This window comes from Emydura macquarii, unplaced genomic scaffold (assembly GCF_026122565.2).
Source record: "Emydura macquarii macquarii isolate MOO-44397 ecotype Brisbane River unplaced genomic scaffold, CSIRO-AGI_Emac_v2 contig_2205, whole genome shotgun sequence".
In the NCBI taxonomy this organism is placed as follows: domain Eukaryota; kingdom Metazoa; phylum Chordata; order Testudines; family Chelidae; genus Emydura; species Emydura macquarii.
In genome coordinates, this window is record NW_027132342.1 from 18,972,239 (window position 1) to 18,984,874 (window position 12,636).

General features: G+C 47.6%; 2 protein-coding genes across 2 annotated transcripts in view; one reads left to right on the top strand and one right to left on the bottom strand.

Moving 5' to 3' along the window:
• Positions 1 to 3,813: 3,813 nt before the first annotated feature.
• SNU13 (small nuclear ribonucleoprotein 13) lies at positions 3,814 to 9,301 on the bottom strand. The gene is made up of 3 exons (XM_067559593.1): positions 9,145 to 9,301; positions 7,088 to 7,208; positions 3,814 to 4,822 (listed from the first exon to the last, which is right to left on the bottom strand). The coding sequence occupies exons 1-3, from the start codon at positions 9,145 to 9,147 to the stop codon at positions 4,560 to 4,562; spliced, it is 387 nt and encodes a 128-aa protein (XP_067415694.1). The 5' UTR covers positions 9,148 to 9,301; the 3' UTR covers positions 3,814 to 4,559.
• A 2,449-nt stretch (positions 9,302 to 11,750) lies between these two features.
• Positions 11,751 to 12,636, top strand: part of MEI1 (meiotic double-stranded break formation protein 1) — a 66,853-nt gene continuing 65,967 nt past the window's right edge. Inside the window, exons 1-2 of the mRNA XM_067559039.1 lie at positions 11,751 to 11,926; positions 12,363 to 12,486. Of these exons, the coding sequence (XP_067415140.1) occupies positions 11,792 to 11,926; positions 12,363 to 12,486 (259 nt within the window). The 5' untranslated portion in view covers positions 11,751 to 11,791. The remainder of the gene's footprint in view (positions 11,927 to 12,362; positions 12,487 to 12,636) is intronic.

Here is a 12,636-nt window from a genome sequence, read left to right on the forward strand (position 1 = left end):
ACGACTCCAGTAAGTATTAGGGTAATGTACTCATGTTCCTGAATAGAACTGTGAAAGCAAGTCACGTGGTTCATAAGCTTCAGATTTTTATAGTGAGCCATGAAGGGACTCTGCCCTCTTTAGGCTGTACCCCACTAATGTTTTTTAGTGTAAGGGATCATTCAAACCTTGTTTCTGAATAGCCTAATGTAAAATCCCTTATATAAGGTGGTCTACACTCTGGGTACTACTGTGGCACAGTTCTAGCATCATAGTCTGGAGCAGCTGTAGTGTAGAGAATTCCTACAGCAATGGAAGGTTTTTTTTTAGTCGTATAGTAACACCCCTCCTTGACTGACAGTACCTGTCAATATTGCCCCAGCTACAGGGGGATTGTCATCAAAAGGACATTTGCTCTCTGGGGCTTGGGCCTAACTTTTAAATGTAGACAACATAGCTAAATTGGCAAGGTGAAAACCCCTTATCAGCCTAGGCACTCTATGCTACTTGGTTATGGTAGCACACTTATGTGATGTAGCTATGTTGTTAAGAGTCCCCATAGTCTAGGTCTGCATTGGGAGCTCAGCTGGGCTGGCAGAAACATAAAAGGTAAAGCTGGGCACCTCCCATCCCCTGCCATACTTTAGGGGGGAAGGGAGGAGTGGAGAGCTATCTGTCCTTCCATCCACATGCTCCAGCAGGTGGAGGGGACTCTAAGGCACTCCCTGTACTTTCATTGCTCTCATCTCCAGGGAAGGGGCCTACTGCTCCAGGTTCATCCTTCCCCAGTGATGATGCTTCTCAAGGGAAAGAGGTCAGAGCATTACATGAAAGGGGTGGGTTTACTGTGCTTCAGCTCTAGCCCTCCTGCCCCCCATTTTTCAAACCATGCCCCAACCCTGTAGAGACCAGGCTGCTGCTGAGCATGTTCAAGACATGGCCCTAGCAGTGGGGGTGAGGTTGAACATCAACTTTTGATGCAGTTCACACGTGATTACTTCAGGGTCTTCATCTCCATGAGATGTTCTGATTCAGCTAAGGACAGCTTGCTGAGAAGGGCCATCTCCTACCTCTGAACCTCTGATGACGCCAAGGGTAGAGCCCTTTCTATCTACACTAAACCCAGATCTGGGGTAGGAATTCTATATCTCCATGCATTCCTCTCAGCCTGACCCTCACTTCTCTGACCTTATGTGGGGCATGGAGGGTCAAAACAATGGCTGTCATGGAGGGAATGCTGGAGATGGAACATGCAGGGAAGAGTGAAGTAGAAAGGAGGACATCAGCTGTGTGTGTGGGGGGGAGGGGGAAACGACTTCAGTTCACTCCCCCTTCCTGTCCCTCCCCATTATTCCCTGCATCCTTTGCCCAGCTCCGCAGTCTTGGGGTCTGTGCCACTGCTGTCACATGGGGAGGGAGAACCGGGCTACATTGTAGACACAGGAGGTAAAGAAGGGGCATTGAAAGGACTAACATGCAGCCACAAGGCTCTGGCTAGAGTAACCAGTGCCACGCAGCTAGAGGCAATGAAGGATTACTGGGGTGAGTGGTACTGAAAAATTAAAACAAACTGAAATCCCCAAACACATAAATGCAGAGTTAAGGTGGCTGGGTACTGCCTACTGCCCTTCCAGAACATGGAGTTCAGCTACTCTGCAACTTCTGAAAACCAAGAAATACAAAAATTAATGTTACAGGGTGGGGTTGGTGTGCACCTTAACTCCACCCCCTCCCAGTAGCACCCCACCCTGCCAATACACAAACTAGCACTCCACCCTTACAGCTGCTGCATAGCACTTTGGGACCAGAGCACCCAAGCCTCCTAACACCTTTGCTTTGCTAAGGCAGAGCGTAGGTTTGAAAATCAGACATAGCTCCTGTTCACTATCTACATCTGGTGCACACTCCAACCCAGCCTACAAGCCACTCCATCACCCTGGCTTTGAAGATTCCTTTGGAGATGTTGCCTTCAATTACTTCTTTCATAAGCTCTGCCTACTACATTCATATATGCAGCCAGACCTGTGACAAGATCAGCTGGTGGAAGCTGAACCTGAGCAAAACCAAGGGAATGCTGGTGAGAGGAAAGAATTTTGATGGTGTTTGTAGCCAGAGTATAGCCTCCTTTGAGTGAAGGTTCAAGTCCACAAATAGTCAATTCAGGCCACAATCCAGGACTACTCTTGGATTCCTTGCTGACCCTGCGTACTCACATTGCAATGGCCATGACTAATGCTTTCTTCCATCCAAGGCATGGCCTGAGGTATTCATGCCTTTGTCACCTTTCAGCTGGACAACAGCAATGAGATGTACCTGGACATGAAACCTGCAGCAGTTCAGAAACTCCAACTAACACAAAACACTGCAGGGAAGTTGGCAACACAGGCAACTGTGAGCACACCACATCTGTCCTCTGCTCTCTACACTAGCTATCCATAGACTATTGAATCAGTCTTAGTCTTTATCTTTAAAGCACTCAATGGCATTGACCTAGGAGACAGTCTAAAGTTCCAGGACAAAGAATGCAACTGCCACTGTGCCTGAGGAGTAAAGCTGTAACTTTCCACAGTAAGAGTAAAGCTCGTCTGTGGAGTAGACCGAACTTGCTCCAGGGGCAGTCAGACTGTGGAACCAACACCTCTAGGAACCAAGGACCACCACAAAACTTTCTGTTCCAAGTGTAAGGCATTTCTTTGACCTTGCTTTCTCTACTATAAACACAAAGCAACAGGTATTTGTTGTTTGTTAAATAAACAAACACCTTATCCAAGCCACTGCACTGCCTATGTTTCTCCTTATGGGGAAGGAGATAGAACAAAACCCAACAGCAGTGTAGTCATGTTACTTAATACACTATTAGAAGGTACAGAGAGAGATACGAGTGATGAGTGTGGTATAAAAACCTATATAGAAGACACGCTGGTGCACCTCTGACATAACCTCCTGAACTCAATGTTGAAACATGGTATATGTGATCTCTCCACATACATGTGCATATCTCCATCTATCACAGCAAGAGCTCTTCCTACCTGCTCTAACTGATTCTTTCACCATTCAGTACAGCTACAGTTAACAGAACCAAAGTGCATGTAGATTGGTGTTAGAATTCAAGTCTGCAGAACCCAACCCAGCCAATGGAAAATGTGTTCATATCCAATTATGGCACCCTCCTCCATCCCCCAACCCACAGCCAGTGGTAATACCAGCTCCAGGATGGCAGTTAATAGTGTGTTGTAGGGATGGCACCTATCTTAACTCTTGCACAAAGCAGCTTCAATTACTAATAGAAGCAAGGTTAACAATTTAAAAAAAACCAAAAAACTGTTGTGGATGGTAGGCAAATTGGCCACACTAGCTCTTCGGCCTGAGAAACAGCATTGCACTGAGGAAAGGGCATGGAGAATTTCAAGAACGTCTCTATTACACAACGCACAAGCCTCATTTCACCTTTAACGTGATAACAGAATTTTCCTGTTTTCATTTTAGGTTCTGAAGCCAGCACTTTACTCACTAACAGCACGCCTTTGTGAAGAGTATCTGAATACTGGCACTGTAGGTCTTCCTACCAGGAAGGTAGCAAGCTCATTTTCTTCCTTGTGTGGGTGTTTTTTTGTTTTAAACTCCCTTGAGGGCCAGCTCTTTGTAGATCATAGCAATGCTTCAGGCAGACACATTACTAGTAAACAACTGATAGGGGTCAGCTCTTATATGCTGCATTCAAATGCATAGCATTAGCTCTGGCATGCTCTAATTCATTTTACTTAGTGAGAGGCAGGTAGCAACACATTCCTATCCAAGACCGGTTACGAGAAGCCATATAGATTAGTTGACAAACCTGGGAATATATGAATTTATTTTTTAAAAAAAAAATCAATTAAAAAACAAAAACAAAACACTGTTAGAGCTATCACCCATAGTGCTGTTGTGAGATTTCTCCTCTAACTCTCGAACAGTGGTCTCATGTCAAGTTTCAGCATGTCTGCTGACTTGATCTGGGCCTGTGTCCTACACTACTTAATAACCGCCGTCTTTAACTTACCCTTCCACCCTCCTATTATTTGGATCTCCCTTAAAGCAGCTGTTTCCGAAAACACACCCTTACACTGAAGAGCCACCTTCATTTTCCTCATGGGACCAAACCATTTAGGACACACATTAAATGATTCATGTCTGGTACAGGTCAAACTTATCATAGAAGTTGCTGCAAAATAAAGGAAGCTAATTCATTATTGGGGAGGGGGAAGAGAAGAATATAGGTTAAATCACAACCTAGTTATTTTGCATATCACACAGGAACAGCTATGCTCACTCTGTTGAACAATGGGGTTTTGAGAACTAGTACAGCAAGCATGTCTTCTGGAGGACCGGCAGGAAAGAGAGGAGAGCAAATCTAAACTGACCCATGGTAGAGAGTTTAAACATCTAATAGCCACTGTAAATCAAATGCCTGGCATCTTGAAACAAGGGCTTGGTATCAAACTATTGTCTTGTCAACTAAAACTAACATGAATTCCCTCCTCAATGCCTTTTTTTTTTTTTTATTATTATTATGGATTTCAGCTACTGGGTTTTAGGCAGATTTAGACCAACAGTCTCTCTATGGCTTGCTGGACAGATTGAATCTGAGGCTTCAATTGTGACCCTTCCTTGATGGTAATTGAGCAGGCGATGACAGGCCGGGAGACACCACATGCCCGGCCCAGGGCCTGCTTGGAGCGCACAAAGACATAGGGCACATTCTTGTCCTCACACAAGAGGGGGAGGTGCAGGATGATCTCTAGGGGCTCAGCATCTGCAGCCATCACAATGAATTCGGCTATTCCTCTGTTCAGTGTTTTAGTGGCTGTAGAGAGAAGGAAGAGGATTAGGTGGAGGCCTTGCTATGAAGCATACAAACAAGAGAATGTTAGGAAACACAGAAATTTACATAATCAATAACAGTGAATCTATTATTGGTAGGTGCTATGGTAATGGTACTAGGAGCCCTACTCAAAGACCAGGACCCCACCGAGCTGACTGCTGTACAACCAGAACAGACAGTCCCTGAGCTTGTGAAAATCTCCTGAGGAAAGTGGTGGCTCTGGTATCATTAAAAAAAAGGAGTGCATATAGGATTGGACAAAGTTGTGGTGAATATATTCTAGGAATCAAACCTGTAGTATTTGATGGGGAGGAAGTGAAGAAAGGTGATGTATGCAATTGTATGGACAAGACTGATCCAACAACTGTTTTCATTCTATTTTTTATAATTAGGACACAGGAGTCCATTTTGTTTGGATCCTTCCCCTAAGCACTATCAGTTCTTATGCAGTATAGCAATGAGCACTATAGCTTGTCGTCATCGGCAATCCCTCAAGTTGAAGATGATCTCTTTCACGGGTTTTATTTTATATGGGTTCTTTGATGACTGAGGAGTCTGATCCTTGAGCTGCAGACTCATTGGTAGATGTTGCAGGCAAGGTTGGGCCATGATTCCTGCATGACAGGTGTCTGTCCTTTCTTTTCTGATGTTTTTCTGCAACCAGGGTGAGGCAATTTTCCTTGAAAATAGTCATTCCTTCTTTGACAAGTCTTCACCAGTTACCCCATCTTGGGCTACTGACTCCCAGTGTGTGATGTCGATACCGCATCTCTTGATATTTGTCTTGAGGGTGTCTTTGAAGCGTTTCTTTTGGCCTTCCCATTTCTTCTCTCCTTTGGTGAGTTGGGCGTACAGCAATTGTTTTGGTAGGCTGCATCAGGCAAGCACACACAGTACCCACTCCGTCTCAGCTGGTGCTGAATAATCAGGGCCTCAACACTGAAGATGTTGGCCTCTGTGAGGACACTGATGTTAGTGGGCGATCCTTCCACTTTATGTTGAGGGTGTTCCAAGTTTTTCAGATGTTTTCTGTAGGTCACCCAAGCCTCACAAACGTAGATGAGAGCTGGAATTACCACTGCTTTATGAAGTAAAAGTCTAGTGTCTGTTCTGATGTTGTGATTATTGAACACTTGGTGGGACAATCTGCCAAAGGCAAGGCTGGCACAGCGGATTCTGTGCTGAATCTTGACGTCTACATTTGCCCTCTGAGAGACGGCTGCCAAGGTAGGCAAAGTGTTCTACACTTTCCAGTTCCTCCCTGTCAACGTAGATCTTTCTTGCTGGGTCTGATGATCGACCAGGAGCAGGCTAGTGGAGAACTTTTTAATTGCCGTTCTGCATTTAGGTCTTTTACTTTTTGAATCGTCTAGTAGGGTATGGACATTCCAGGCTGCAAAAAAAAATTTGTTTTTCGACCGCATTGGGAGTGATCCCTCTGGATGCTGTTATCCAGTCAGGTATGGTGGAATAGCCTATGTTTGGGGCACCTTTTCTAGCCCCTTCCCCATGTGGGGTGAGCAGAGGGCTTTTCTCCTTGGGCTACCACCTTGACGTAGTTGAAAAGCTTTCTTGTGCTAAAGACCCTAAGAGCAATGCCATCGGGAGCCTTGCTCTCCTGGTAGGTGTTACCCACGGCAGTAAGGTTGAAGGCGAGCTACCAGACAAAGTTGCAGCCCAAGACTACAAGATGGTCATCATGTGCCCCTAGACTGAGATGGGAGGCATTTTGGGGGCACTAAGGACGTAATCCTGACAAGTTAGTCACCACCAGCCAGCCATCTTTCATGGACCCTCCACTCCCCCCCCAAACACACACACAATCACACAGGTACTGTTATACCAAAACCACTATTTTGTGCAGTTAGAGAGGCAGGTGGAAGCTGCACACAGTTTTGCTGAAGAGGTTAGTTTTGTTCCTGATACAATATTCCATAAGTAAAAAGCAGACATGTTCACAAGCCACAAGCTGTATAAAATAAACAATCTGCATTTGGAAAGGTGAGTTACCTACATCCTAATCTCACCATTGGAAACAGAAAATACAACCATCATCCTTAACTTCTAGTGTGAAAAACTAAATACTCTACGAATTATCTGAGAAGAAGTTCGCTCATCTGGGTTACACAGGAGGTCAGACTTAGAGGAGCACAGTGATCCCTTCTGGCCTCAGAATCCATTAAACCTTTTTTTTTTTTTTTTTTACTTCCAGCAAATACAGCCTGTTTTATAACAAACAGTCCTCACCTTCATTGGCACCCTTGCGTAGCTGTTTGTAGTTGCAGGACTGCTGTACGAGGTCAAGCAGGGTTTTGGTGAGCTGTGCATCAGCCAGTGGATAAGCTTTGGGGTTCACTTCTGCCTCAGTCTAGAAAAAGGGAATCAATTACAACAGAGGCAGAGGAAAACTTCACTTTGAACATTCACAGGCAAACACTGAATGTAACACATCCAAACTCCCTAGAACCACAGGTTCACATCCTGCCATGGTCAACTCAGTCCTCCACTCTTCTGAGGATAGATTCTGTGTCAGTCTTTCAGATGAGACATGAAACACTGAGGTCCTGTTGGCTCCGCAAAAACACTGGAGATCTCATGGCATCTCAAAGTTACACAGAGTTTTGTTCTCAGTCCTAAACCAAAGTTCCCCTCTAAATGCTGTCATGCCACACGTAATGTGCCAATTCCAGCCCAGATGTAATTCAATAATGAGCCCTTTGCAATTTCAGATGCTATGTTAATATAAAATGTTTATCTGCCAGCATAGGGAGAGCAAACTGCTGTCATTGACACATGGACATTTTTAGATCTGAACTTAAGGAATAATCCTGTCAAAGAATTGGACACCAGGTTTATTTTTGCAGAATAAAAAAAGGCATGTTTTTAAAAAAAGGAATGTTCTGAGAACAATTCAAAAGGAAAATTTCTACTTAACTCTTCTCCTCCCTCAAAGTGCTGGAACAATTGTGTGCTAGTGCATAACAAGTAGGAAGTAAAACTGATCAGGTTAGTTTGTGTCCATGGTCAGTGAAAACATAAATGAACAGCATCAATAATGAAAGAGCTAGAACTCTTTTCAGTTTTAATTAAGGCTTTTCTAAAATCTGATGTTAACAATTAAACTGTTCTGGATCTGCACAGACAAGTGACAGGATTTTTGAGGCCCTTCTGTAACAGCAACCTGCTTCTGTTCAGCTCTACCATATAGGTAGCCAGATACACAGTAAATCTTCAAACAAGTGACTGTGGAACTGGAAGGAGATGACACAGGTTTGTCTACACAGAGACAGCTCTGCTTCTCTAGTTAAACATGTTCTTAAGATGGAAGAGGATACCTTCTAAAGGAGACAGTGTGATCTAGTTGGGGTTGGTCCTGCTTTGAGCAGGGGGTTGGACTAGATGACCTCCTGAAGTCCCTTCCAACCCAAATATTCTATGATTTAGTAGTGGATAGAGCACAAGCTAGAACTTGGGTCACCAGCCACTAGATTGCTTCATCACCTCTATGCCTCAGTTTCATTCTGTAAAGCAGCTTGAAATCTACAAACAAAAAGCTCTATAAAAATTATATATTGTAATCGCTACGAAAACGTTTGCTGTACATTACCCTCTTAAAAACCCTTTGAATTACAGTCAATTAACATCCAAAATACCGAGGCTCGTGCTGTGAAATAAGCAGCAACATCCTGCGCTGTTCGCATCACCTCCACGTGCTCCCAGAGTACCCACCCAGCTCTGTACTCCGCCACACCGCCCGGACCAGTGGGGAGAGGCAGCACAGCACGCTGATTGATTGTTGTCACACTCCCACCACGCACTCAGCCTCCCGCAAGGCTGGCACTGGGAGCCAGAGGAAGGGGCACACGCACCCAAGCAGGCAGAGATCACGGTCTGAGCGCTGTGAGTGAACGAGGCAAAAGGATCGGCGCTAGGAGGACGAGGACGAGCAGCTGCGAACATTAAAGCCACAGGAGGTGACCGCAGCTACTGTGATCGGCCAGCTGCCCGGTGCGCGGCGGCGGCAGCAGCAGCAGGAATCGCGGAGGGAAGCGGCGGGGGAGGGCGCGCTTAGGTACACGGGAGCCCCAGCGGCCTCTTCCCCTTCCCACGTGGCGGCGCCTGTGCTCCACGGGCCTCGGTCCAGCCCGCACGGCTCCCGGCAGCCAACCCGGCGCTCCCCTGCCGCGAAGCCTTGGCCCACCCCGGGGAGCGCGGCACGCTGCCCGCGGAGTGTCCCCAGCGTTCCATCCCCCCACGTGCTCTGCCATTCGATCCGCCCGCGTGGGCCACGAGGCGCCACTCACCATGTCTGCTGCGCTCTAGGCGACCCACCCGAGCCCTGCCGTTGTGGAGCGAGCGAACGATCCTCTCAGCCCGAAAGCGTCACGGAGGAAAACGGCTAAATGCTCCGTTCCTTCCGTCCCCTCCCCGTCAGTGCGTCGCGCCCGGAAATGAGGTCATGGGTGGCCCGGCGGGAAGCGAGGAGAGACTCTCTCACCTTAAAGGGGCAGCGCTACTCTTTTTACGAACCCGCCTGCTCCCAGCTCCTGGAAATATGTGGGGTCGTGTTGTGCATTGCACGGTGCGTGCACCCCTGCGCGTGATCAAGTCCCATAACGAAATCAACAGCCCAGGAACCAAAGACAAAGAGACCGATGGCTTTGCTTGCAGCTGAAAGGGATTGTGGGGGTAACAATAGTTCTGCTGGAGGTTGGAGTCAGAGCTGAATTCTGATTTCAAATGCATCCTGAATAGAAAGGCAAAGCTACTCACATTATTTATACAAGGCACAGAAATTATTCAGGGTACAGTTTGGAGCAACAGGGTGAGATTTTAGCTGGGCATCAACACAATTTTACAACAGTGCAATCTTTCAGACGACTGACTCCTCTCCCAAAGAAAGAGGTGGAAGGTTTGTTGACAAAATACTGGAGAATATACTGCAGGATACAATTCCCTACTGGCCAAGGGATGGGGAATGAACAAGGGGTTACTGAATAGTACATGTCTTTATAATTTTAATTTTGGTTGTTTTTACAGTTTAAGGACTTGTTTTTCAGAAGAGCTGGTCATTCACAATTCTACTTGAAGTCACTAAGAGCCGAAAGTCACTAAGTCTACTTGAAGTCACTAAGAGCAGAAAACCAGGCCCTAAATTTTGTATCAGCTGATTGCCTATCTTGATCCCTAATTACCTACTTCTATCTGTATTGTCCTGGATTTCCACATTAAAACAATTGAGAAACAGAGATAATGTTATATTTTCAGGATACACAGGGACATACAATTAAACCACCAAGATAATTTCTGGACTTGGAGAGACATTAGCAAATCTTGTGCCTGCTAATGTCATTCACCCTTGTTCCCTTCCCTACTCCAAACAAAACACATACACACTTAGCACAGGATAATGAATTCCCAAGACATCCTGAGTGATGAGAAACATAGGTCTGTGAACACTGAATCTGTTCTGCAATTTTGTGCAGATCAGAAAATGGATGAAAGGCAACTCTGTGAACCTAAAAAGCATTACCAATGCCCTAACACTACTGTAAGGGTAAGGTAAGGGTGCATCCTACTGGATGATATTGCTAATTTTTTTATATTCTAAGTGAATCTATACTGGGGAAAGCTGCAGTAATTATAGTTCTGGAGATTAACATCTCTTATGTATTCTACAATGCAGCAACTGCACATGCAGTAGTAATTCAGGCTTCCCAAACACATACAGCTGATGAGTTTCAACTCTAACTTGGAAGGCCCATTTCTAGGGGTAAAAAAGGGATTTAGTCCCCATAGCTAATTGGGTCTCTGACTTCTTTGAGGCTTCCACCAAAGCACTGGTATTAGTAAACAGTAAAACATTAGTACCAGCTGTAGCTGTGATTTTTGTGTTGCAGAAACCAGTAGGAGGAAGGGACTGAACCAAAAATGATTTCACATAGGTCTCCAAATAACCATTAACTATAGTGCTGCTTTTAAGTGCAATGGTGTCCTAGGTAAGGGACTGCTCACTCCTTCCCACTCCAAGAAGGAAAAGGCTGGCAGTTTTTAAGTTACCCCAAAACATAGGTTGCAACCAATGAAATGTAAGGTTCTGGGTTTTCTCCTTCTGCCTTACTTATTGTGTCATCCCTCAGTTTTCTCTCACCTTTCTGCACATGTCCCTCTCACCTTTACTATTTGAAATCCCCTGTGTCTTTCCCCACCTATTTCCCTGCTCCCTCACCTTCTCTGTCCCTCCTCCCCAATCTCTTCCTCACTATCTCTAGCCCTTCCACCTGGTTCCCTGCCTAGGTTTTCATTTCCACACTTGTTAACCCCTAGACCCATGTCACCTTTCCCTCCCCTACTCTCAGTCTCACGTTCCTTCCCTGGGGTCCTGCTCTAACGTTACCCGCTCCCACCCTGTGCAGGAACAGCTCCAATGCTGCTTTCTTCTCCCTGTCTAGGTTGAAAGGTTCCCCAGCAGATCCCTTGGATTCGCTTCTCCCCCACTGCATAACGTCCCTTCCCAGCTAGCGGCGCTGCCCATGACGCCGTGCAGGCACCTCGTGAGTTGCTGCTGTATCTGCATGGGGCGATGCCCCGCCTCCCTGCCCCAGTCCTCTGCCGGCACTGGCTCCCCGGGGGGGCAGGTTCAGGCCGTGGAGTGGGAAGGAAGATGCTGAGGAGGAGAAGGCGGATGATGTGTGTAGCTCTTTAAAGGCAGAGGGCGCCAGGGCGGACTCAACTCCCCCCCCCAGAGCTCGCTCTCAGCTCCGGGATGCACGTGCTCGGTACGCACCACACAGGGCTTCTACGCATGCGTCCAAAAGTGAGCCGTCACTAGCCCAATTACGCATGCGCAGGACTTTCCCCGCCAATGTGCTTTTTCCTCAACACACACGTCGCGACGCCTCGGCTGCCAGTGCCTCGCGGCAAGGAAGGAGGCCGTGGCGTCGCGCGACGATGGCTGCGGCCGCTGGGCTGCTGGTTTGCGAGCGGCTCCACGCGCGCCACGACTCGCGCTGGCTGCTGCCGCTGCTGCCCTCGCCGCTCTGCCTCGCCTGCGTCATCGAGACGCTGGGGGACGGCGGCGCCTCGGTACGGACCGAGCCCGGCCGGGCCCCGCCAACGCCGGGTCCCCTCCTCTCCCCTCCCCGCCCCGCCCCGGCACTCAGAGACCGGGACAGGCCCGCTGGGCGCGAAGCGCGGAGGGGCTCGAGTTCCACCCCCGCCCTCCGCGGCTCCCCGGGCGTGCCCGGCCCCCACCCGACGTTGCTCCCAGCTCACTTGCACAGGAGATGGGCTCTGCGATGTGAGCTCTGGGTCTGGTCTCTGGTCTGGTCCCGGGGGGACACGGCTAGTGCACCGACCTGCTGCGTTTCTGGGCTCTGGCCTCCCACATGGGGTGCTCCTCGCGTGGACACCCCGCAGGCCGCTGGGCAGTCGCCCACTTGGCCTAGTGTCTTCAGCCACTCTTCAAGTGTCGTGAAGGACCGATCACGAGTGATATTTTGTCATTCCCTTTAACCTGCAGCTGGTGCGCAGGAAGCACGTCCTGGCTTGCTTCCGTGATGTCCTGGTCTGGCATGCGGTGCCCGTCATCCAGTTGCTGGCACAGGACGAAAGGGTCTGTGTTCATTTAATAGGAACTCTCTTTGGTAAGAGCAAGCCCTTTGTGTTAACTAGACAGCTAACAGGGAAAGGCAGTGCTGATCTTTACTTTCTGGGATAGGTGAGAATCCCTCGGCTTCAGTGTTCTCTGTTTTTATGTGCCCCATCTTGACTTTCAAAGCTCCGTGTCATGAATG